Consider the following 10068-nt stretch of genomic DNA (forward strand, 5'->3'; position numbering starts at 1 on the left):
ATATTGGCCGAGGTCGTGGCAGTATACATGTATATACAGACCGAGTGAAGCAAGGTCAGTACTGCCACAACCTCGGGCCAATATTCCCCAGTACGGCCCGAGCAAGCTCTGATAGTAAAATGCACTTCTGGTGCAATCAATCTTATTAGCTTTTTATCTTTTAGCTTTTTATCTTTTTAGCTTTTCAATTTTTTTATCTTTCAATCTTTTTAGCTTCTTCTGGTAGTTTCACTGTGAAGAATGACAATATTCACAGTTTTTTTTCGCTGTTTTGGTTGCAAATTATGAATTTGCCGGCTTTGCTCCAAAAAAAAAAATACACGGCTTGGACCTTTTCCACGGAAATGGTCCGTACGGCAAAATCCCGACCGACAAAGAACCAATCAGAGCACTGGGATTTGCCCAAGACTGGCTTTGCCATATAATAATGAACTTTAAATTATTGATGTGTCAACCTGTAAGGAATGAATTTGGGCTTTAGCTCACTTTAGCTCCTAATCAGTTATATTCATTTTTTCTTCATAGATTTTGAGCTTCAAGCAGGATTGGTTGAACTTATCTTCCATCTAATTCCTGAAATGGTTAGACAAGAGAAGGCTCATATGTATTTCAGTAATAGCTCTGTTGCTCAAGCTTTTAGTGATATCAATTCCTCAGAGTTTGAAGCAGTAAGTGTAAAGTTGTGTATTTGATCTCCAATATATCTATTGTAAAACAATGTATAATAAGTATTGTAACATTTCTCCAGATACATGTACTAAATTCTCAAACCAGTTTAATTTTGATTTTTTTTTGTCTAGTAAGGTTTTTGAACCAAACATGCATTGTAATTTTGGACTGTAACAAACACATGTGTTGAATTCTCAGTACAAAAAAGCTTTATTCGTATATGTCATCACATGGGCCCGAGGGCAATTGAGGATTTATTTCACAAAATTCATGACTTAGGCAATTTGGAAAATACACATGAAATTAATCCTTAATTGCATGAGGGGCACATTTCGTTCCTTCTTGTTTGGAGTGTTGTTACTGTATACCCGATAACAACAAAGGCATCAGGAATTTTTGTCAAGCAAACTTTCTTGGAAGAGTAACGTGCTCCGTCCAGACCCATATTGATAGTTCTTCCACTCCATAATATTTCAAATTAGATTGATTTTATCCCAACTTTGAAAATTCATTTATTAAAAATTTAATTTATTTTTGCATAATCCTGCTCAGTGAACATGAAGATTTTTTCAGGCTAAAAAAAAATTGGGGGGGAGGGGTTTACAGGCACTTTAAGCCCTATCAGGTTCACTAGCATACAGTAATATTGTGATATAGAGAAACACTATCTTGTATAGAACTTGATTCATGAAAAAAGTTGTAATTTTCCACTGACATTTTCCTTGAGAATGTGAACATCACATACAGTGCATGTAGCAAAGTATTGTGATACTTGCTCAATCTCCACACCTAACAAGTCTCATTTCTGGTTTTGTGATTTTAGCTGACATTTTACCCACAGATAATTTGCTTGATCAATTCCCTGCATGGTTAGAAAACTCTTAAAAGCAAGTCGGAGATAATTTTGTGCACATGCACACACGTGGCGTCTATTATAAACTTTGAGATGTTGTGGTTCAATGACTTAGATTCCCAAGGGATAGGCAATAATTATTATTATAACAGTCCTGTGATATTTTTGGTTGGACCATTTGCATATTTATGCTTTGTTATCTTTAGGGTTGCAGATTCTTCCTCAACAAGTTAAATCAGAGTCTGAAGGAGAAACAAAGGTACATGTAGCTCAATTGTCACTGGGAAGAATTTTTTTGAAATTAATTAATTAATTAAGCAATAGAGGACTTTTCCCGTGTTTAAAATTAGCCTCATCTAAACACGAGGGGAAATTGGTTGAATTCAAGATAGTTATGCAAACCTGAGGCAAAGGAAAATTCTCGTTTTTTTTACTTCTTGATTGAAGCAGATTTTCTTGATACATGCTCATATTTCCTACCATTTGCATAAGCATTGTTTTTGTTTTCTCTTGGCACTTACAATGGTCCCAAGAGAACCTGAAAACACTGCTTATGCAACATTTGGAGGGACAAACAAAGAGTATTATGGTATTTTTGATACTGGCTAATCAAAATGCACGTCTACCAACTCACAACCAATCAAAATTTGTGTGATATCACAGCCATGTATATGTACTCTCATCTAAACACAGAGAGTGCGCGTACTATCCTTAGTATTTTACAAAGTAATGCTCTTGCCATTTTTCTGCACTTAATTGCAGAATGACCAAGAACTATCACTTGCCTTTATATTGCTTGGGAATAGTAATTTCTCACAAAGTTACAGTTCACATTGCAACCAGGTTGACAATCAGACAGTTTGATTCTACTCTGGTTTGAATAAATTATTTTGAATGTAGCTTAGAACATTACAAGGAACATATTTCAACACTTGTGTCTCGAGTGCCTTAATCAGGGGTGACCCAATGTTATGGCAAAATTCCTTTTTTTACGATCTGCTTCAGTGTAGTGTTGCAAAGTCTGCTGACTCTTGAGTACTTATTTGTCTATGGTGACCTTAATGGTCATATTGATAGAGAGTCCTCCATTTATGATGGTGTACATGGTGGGTTTGGCTATGGTGAGCATAACATCGAGGGGGAGAGAATTGTTGAATTCTCTATAGCCAATGATTTTTTCATCTGCAACTCCTTTTTTTCAGAAAAGGAATAGCCACCTTGTTACTTACCAATCCGGTGGCGCCTCAACCCGGTTGATTACATCTTGACTAGGAAATGTTATTTCAAATTAGCTTGCAATGTGAAGGTTATACTCAAGGAAGCATGCGGCTCGTAGCACAAAGATCCTGCGGTGAACAGGGACTTCCTGAGAGAGGTCAGGTCCGAAGTAAAGGACAGCCCTCATCCTCTTTCAGTCGATGGTCAGTGGCATCTTTTTAAAGACAGCTTTCAGAAAGCAAGTGAAAAAATTTGTGGCTACACCAAAAAAGGCAACTGGAGTAAGCAAACCTGGTGGTGGGATCACTCTGTCACTTCTACCATAGAGGAGAAAAGACGTACATGGAAAGCCTGGAAGAACAGCGGCAGTAAAGAAGAATACCATGGAGCTAAGCGGGCAGCCCAGAAGGCAGTTTATGCAGCTAAAAAGAGGGCCGAGGTGGCCAGTTTTGCTAATGTAGAGAAGGGTGGCGTGGACATCTTTCGTATCGCCAAGCAGATGAAAAAGGCAACCGAGATGTGGTAGGCAACCTTCGTGTTAGAGATAACCAAGGGAACCTTGCACTCAGCACTGAAGCGAAAGCAAAGGCTTGGAAAGACCATTATGAACATCTGCTGAATGTGGAGTTTCCTTGGTCGGTTGACAACCTGCCAATGGCAGAACCAGTACTTGGTTCCCCGATTCTCATTACTACTGGGATGGTGGCAGAGGCAATCAATGAGATGAAGCAGAGCAAAGCTCCGGGTCCCACTGGTATTGTGGCCGAAATGTTAAAAGCCTCGGTCGAAGTCAGTTGCCCACTCCTCTGCAACCTTGCAAATGGGACTGTCGCAGTGGGAGTAATTCCAGGTGACTTGTCAACTTGTATAAGGATAAAGGTGACGCTTTAGAAAGGGGAAGTTACCATCGGCTAAAACTAACGGAAAACTGTCTTAAGGACGTTCACGCTAATTGTTTGTGCGCAACATTACTGCACGGATAACACGACTGTAATGTGTCATGCATTACTTCTAGCATTAGTGAAGTTAAGGTTTCAAAACCTTTGCAAAAACAGTGGGTGATAAGTCTTGCTCAGCGTTGCATAAGAGAAGATCGTGATCAGTCAAGATTGATTAAAACATATTTATGAAAGTCAAGTAGACTACTGCACGACTGATATTCACATTGTTTTATCAGTCATGAACTAGTCTACTTGACTTTCATAAGTATTTTTCAGGCATTAGTGAAAATAACATGGCAACAAAAATGCCGTGCGAAAAAATTCCAGGCCGGCAAAAGAATGGCACATTTATTTCCAAATCATCATGAAACGTTAAAGAGAAAAGCTCTGGAAAAGGTAGCTGATCGACTAGTGGCTGAAAGTTTGAAAAACTTGAGGACAAGCCATTGCATAAATTTAATGGGGCTGTTTTTTTTTTCAAATCTTTCAAAATGAATGCATGAAATTCTTTTCCTTTACTTTTGTGAAAATAGAGCAGAATTGTACTTTGGTCCTCATCCGCTTAAATAGTGCGGACCTGCATGGAAACAGCCAACAATTAAATATTTTAAAATAAAAACCTTTCATCCCTTCAGCGAGTGATCCTGTCTTGGGGTTCAGTCCCTCCCCGACAGGTCATGCACAAACGTGACAATTGAAATTTTCCAAGAGCTTTGCAACATCACATCGATTTTACTTTTGTTTAGATCACCAGTGACCCCTATTTTTTTAATCATGAATCACTTACTTTACTTACTATCTAAAAAATATGATGAATTTCATTTTCTTGAGCCATCAAATTCCAGAAGTGATTGCAACAGGTAGAGCTTCCAGAAATGGTCGTTGAGGATGAACTCTACTGTTAATGACATGCCTAGCGCCATGCAATCATCTAAAAATCCCACTTCGAAAAACCTATCCACGGAAACCTGAACAGATGAGGCTACATCTTGTTATTATGACCGATTTATGGAAACTAAGGCATTTTTCCACTGCTATTTTCTCCGAAACATAGTCGATGACCCCCAAGTTGGTGTAAATTCTATCCTCTGCACTGGCTTCTCACACTGGATTCACAAGAAATGCTGCGGTATCCGTGAATCCCTCCTTCAAGTGCAGTAGATGTTTTGGAACAGCACATCCCATCGATGGAAGACCTGTGGACCTCTGCCATTTAGTAGCCAGCATTTCTGCAGGTGGTGGCTTGCGAGGCTGCCACTGTACAGTAACAAGGGTCAAGGCTGCGTGGGGCAAGTTCTGGGAGCTGCTGTCTTCACACACATGTTAGAGTCTACAGCAGCTGTGTCAGGGGGGCCATGCTTTATGTTTGTGAATGCTGACCTCTGAAACGAATGGACCTGGATCGGCTCCAGAGAGATGAGAGGACTATGCTCTGTTGGATGTGGGCCATAAAACCTTCAGATAACATTAGCACAAAGGAACTCCGTCTGAGGCTCTGCATTAATGACCTTGATGTTTGCCCTCAGGCGGAAGCATCTTAGACGATTTGGCCTTGTCCAGCGGAGCCAATCATGGATAGCAACAGCCCGCTCCCTGCATGTGGATGGGCGCAGGACCTAGGGAAGGCCGCAAAAAAGCTGGTGGGAGGTCCTGAGAGAGGACCTCCAGTTATCTGGACTAACACTAGAGGATGCAAACAATCGCGTTTTATGGAGAAAGGAAACGGCCATGCAGCATCAGACCCGTGGTTCAGTGGATAACTGACGTCAGAAACGATAGTGAGTGTGTGTTTCTAAATGTGTGAGCGGGAGGAATTCTGCGAATCCTGCAGTCTGATTGACTCTGGGAGTGGACAGAATCTTTCTTTCTTGCCCACCAACCTGGGCAGAGTCCTTAGCCCTGGTTGCCTGAACATTTTTTACATGCGGACGAAAGTAAGTGTTTCAAAGCAGAGTTTTATTAGACAAGAGGAGTGGAAACAGAATCAACTAAAATTGTTTCTCTTTGAAACGTTCAGTTTGTATGTTGCTTTCTGCATTTGCTATCAAGCGTGATGTGAGTCAGCAAATTTTAAAAAGTGACTTCAGAGAAAGAGAGAGAAAAAAAAATACCAGTAAGTTATTTACCAGGGGTCGGTCTGTAAAGTGGGGTGGCAGAGGGCAGCTTTTTCAAGATCAAGGTCACAATTTTTCGCTATACCGACCTCCCAGCTGGCAAATAACATAATTTATATATATAAATGCCATGATTGTGCTAAAAGGGAAAAGGATGCACATTGGGTAATTAGCGTCCATTTTTTTCTTTAACTGTGATCATGAGTACCAGTAGTCAAAAGTGAGGTGCATGTGTTTCCTCAAGTTATTGCTTTTATTGACAACAGCTTGGTTTAGGAAAGTTGTCTTTTTGCAAGTTGAATGATTAGAACAACCTTTTAATGTTAAAATAGCAGAGTGTTGTTTTCAGAGCTACACATTCATGCCTCACCTGTGCTGTGAGACAACCAAATAATATCACACATCCACTGACTAGTCAGATAAAAGACCAGAGTATTTATATGATCCACTGGAAATGCATTTTCATCTGATTCTAAGGTTGCTGCGACGTAAAGTAAATACACCAGCAACAGTCCTCTCTCAGATGATCAAACTTTATTGATTTACTTGTCATTATTGTATTATTCCAGTAGATAGCTAAGCCCGTGTCATTTTTGTTTTGACAGTGTGGCTTCATTTCCCTGTTGTTCAGCTACATTTGGAACAGCAGAGGTGAGTGTCTGTGTAGGATTCTGATGGTTCTTTGGTTACTGATCAAAATGATGTCTTAGTTTTTTGGGTAATTTTATGATTTGGTTTAATGCATAAATGGGACCTCTGCTCTGATTGAGAGATTCACAAACGCTTCCCTTCATGAGTATGGAAAGGATAATAATTTATCAAGGTGTAGGTAAGAATAATGATCATTGTGGGGTTCTGCTGTCAGACTATAAATTTCTCTTTATATTTCCACAATGGTTTTGAGCACTTTATCATGTTTTAACAGGGCTAAATAGGTACATAATGTTTTATGAAAAGTGTCCTAGATCATGAAAAAGAGTGTCATCTCCAAAGCAAGACGTCAAGATTGATTTTTTACCTGATTTTGTTGTACTTTCCTGCTCTTGTTGGTTTTAATTGTCCTAAGCTAGTTAATTTTTCGTAGGTTTACCCTCCGATTGATCCAAAAATTAGTGAGTTTTGGGTGGATTTCAACTTGAAAAGCAAGTCCATTTCTCTCTATGTTGAGGAACGAGACGATGAAGGAAACTGTAAGGTTTGTCTTCTTTTGTTGGTTCTTTGGGAGTAGACAATACTGGACCAAAGGTAAATTGCTCATAAATTTAGAATGATCAGTAGCATCTTGCTCTGGTGCTTATTTGAGAATCTTGAAATAGGTCGTAGGATTATTGGCATAAAGTTTTTTTGCCTTTAATCAGATGACCCTGTATGTTTGTTTCACAGTTATAAACTGTGTGGGATGCAAATTGTTTCCAAACAGTGTTTGTGGATAATGTTAGAGATAAGCCTGTTTTGTATTGCTTTCATTTGGTTTTTATTATATTATTTTCTATGTATGCATTGTATGCTATAAAATGTTTAATTAGCATTCAAGGTCACCTTCAAGAGTGACAATTAATGAGAAGGGAATAAAAAAGAACTGAAATATGGTAATAGGATGAGTACTCTATTACAAGTAAGTTATACTGCAACCTCTTCAACTTCCTTACCTTCCCTACCACTTTCTGTACTGCTACCCTAATTTTCTTGGCAAATTCTTCACTGGAATATCAAATTCTTGTTTCAAGCAAAATGGAATTTGAGAAGCTTTTCTTAGATGCCTGATGTAGTTGGAAGAGAGTTGCAAGTATGGGGATAGAGCAAATGAAATGATAGGGACCAACTACACTGTAATTGACAAGTGTTACTCTTGAGACCTTTAAGTATCAAAGATTCCCTCAAGGGACAAGACAACCTTGCAAATGCTCTTTCAGTCACAGGCACTATAGTTCCGTTTGGAACATTGATCAAATGGAAACGCAAGGTTCACTGATCAACTGGTTGAAACAGGAAAACTCTCGCAGCATCACTAAACCAATGAGTCGAACATCTGTTCTGGGAAGTTCAGTTTCCTTTGCACTGTCGCCCTGCAATAATCTTCTCTAGGGCTAGTATGACAATTCTCAATATTCACTCTTTCCAGTGATTTTGCAATACTATTCAAGAAATACTCCTGTATTTTCAGCTGTGATAGCATGTTAAAGAACTACCATTTCAGGATTCACACCAATCCAAATGTTATCCCAGTGGCACAACCTCTTTGACAAGCACCCTTTCAAATGCTTTATAATGTCCTCCATAGGCTTCAACTGAGTTTCAGCTACAGCTGTAACATACAACTGTAAATCTAACCCTCCACCCCAAATAGAACGTATAGGAAGCTATGGATTTAGCCCTGCAAGTTCAAAGTTGTGGTCATGTCAGGTAAGACTGACCCAGCAGATGTTCTCTTGTGATTTCCTTGGCATTAAGGCCCGCCCAAATGTGAACAGCAGAATAAACTTAGAATAGCTACTCCCAAAATGTAGTATTCACTGATACTGGGAGAGTTAATGTACAAAGGCCATGCAGTGGCTTTTTAAAGCCTGCACAGACACCTTGAGGGATCTACTGTCCATGTACATGTAATAGCAGGCAAGGCGAACTGCTTTAAAGGCAGGTAAATCTTAGCTGTGGGGCTAAGCTCTGGAATACTTGTAAAGAAGATTTAACATCAGCCCGTCGTTTTCGCTTTAAAAAGCTTTTAAAAGAATCTGACATCTCCAAATATTGATTGGTGTATTTTATATGCAGTTTAATCAATTGTGTGCACAGCGTTAGTTTGTCTTGCTTGTCTAGTTACTCATTCGCATGGCCCAGCCACTCAACGCGATTAATTTTTGCTATTTCTGAGTGGCTGTGCTTCTACACTTTTTGTATTAAGAGCACAATAGCGGTTGTTGTTGTTGTTGTTACTCAAAATAAAAGGTCGTGCAGTCATCCCAGACAACCAGAAAGTTTACCAGGCGACCAGATTTGGTGAAAGAAAAAGTCTGGTTGTCCATGGAAAAAAAACTATGGACAACCAAGCCAACAATAGAAGATTAATATTATTATACATAAGCAGCACCCGACTCACTTGTTGGTTTTCCCTTGTCAATGTGCAGTAGTAGTGTGAAGTTAACATCAAATAAAATCAAAGGTCAATAACGAATTAAATGTTAATCAACGAAACATTCTCCGCCCCGATAAGGGCGTTGTCCTTATCTCTAACAGCTTCTGGCTAGTCATCACCTTCTGCAGGGTGTATGACGGCGATCTTGGTTATGGGTCGGCTGTACATGCCTGTCGACGTCTTGACTTCAACATTTCGCACTCGACCGTCAGGTCCAGGGTGTACTTCTAGGACCCTTCCAATTGACCATTTCCCCCGGAGAGCATTGGGATCTGATACTACTACAATATCATCTGGTCTCACGTTCCGCTTTTCCACCTGCCATTTCTTCCTAGGTACGAGTGACGGGAACACATCCCTGTTCCAGCGCTTCCAAAATGAATCAATGATTTTCTGCACGAATTCCACCCCGTGGCGTGGGTTGTTTGTTCCCTTGAAAGGCCCTTGTGGAATTTCTGACGACGCACGTCCTAGAAGTATGTCGTTTGGGCATATGTAACTGCCGTCGTCCGGGTCATTTGGTATCCTACCGATTGGTCGCTGGTTCACCAGATTAGCCACTTCCAGTAGAATTGTGTACAGCTCCAATGGAGTTAGTACCTGACTGCCAACAGCTTTCTTCAAGGCACTCTTGCATGTTTTAACTAGTGCTTCTGCACAGCCATTTTGATGCGGGGCACCTGGCGTAATGAACTTCCACTGCATCCCCTTCTCTCCACAGAACTCTTTAACTTCTTCTTTGTTTATGTCGCTTACCATCTGACGTAGTTCTTTCTCGGCACCGACAAACTGAGAGCCGTTGTCACTCAGTATGACTGCTGGTCGACCTCGTACGGCCAAGAATCTTCTCAGGACTTGAAGAAACTCCATAGTTGTAAGGTCCACTGCCATTTCCAAATGGACAGTCCGTGTGTTTAGGCATGTGAATAAAACTCCGTAATGCTTTGCGGTTTTGTTTCTTGAGATCTTGACGTTATAAGGCCCGAAATAGTCGCACGCAGTCATGTAGAACGGTGGAGTATACGGAGCTAAGCGAAGGGCGGGTAAATTTGCCATTAATTGAGTCTCCGCCTTGTGTGCCATTTCTCGACAGAATGCACATTTGAACTTCACTGCCTTGCTTAGTTTGTTTCCTTTCAG

The 10068-nt window shown here is 40.1% G+C and overlaps 1 protein-coding gene across 1 annotated transcript in view; it reads left to right on the forward strand.

Annotated features, from left to right (window-relative positions):
* LOC138044790 (synaptonemal complex protein 2-like) overlaps positions 1-10068 on the forward strand; it is a 44050-nt gene that overhangs the window by 25282 nt on the left and 8700 nt on the right. Inside the window, exons 8-11 of the mRNA XM_068891209.1 lie at positions 526-668; positions 1729-1781; positions 6401-6446; positions 6880-6990. Coding sequence (XP_068747310.1) covers positions 526-668; positions 1729-1781; positions 6401-6446; positions 6880-6990 — 353 coding nt within the window. The remainder of the gene's footprint in view (positions 1-525; positions 669-1728; positions 1782-6400; positions 6447-6879; positions 6991-10068) is intronic.

This window comes from Montipora capricornis, chromosome 4 (genome assembly GCF_036669925.1).
Source record: "Montipora capricornis isolate CH-2021 chromosome 4, ASM3666992v2, whole genome shotgun sequence".
Classification (NCBI taxonomy): domain Eukaryota; kingdom Metazoa; phylum Cnidaria; class Anthozoa; order Scleractinia; family Acroporidae; genus Montipora; species Montipora capricornis.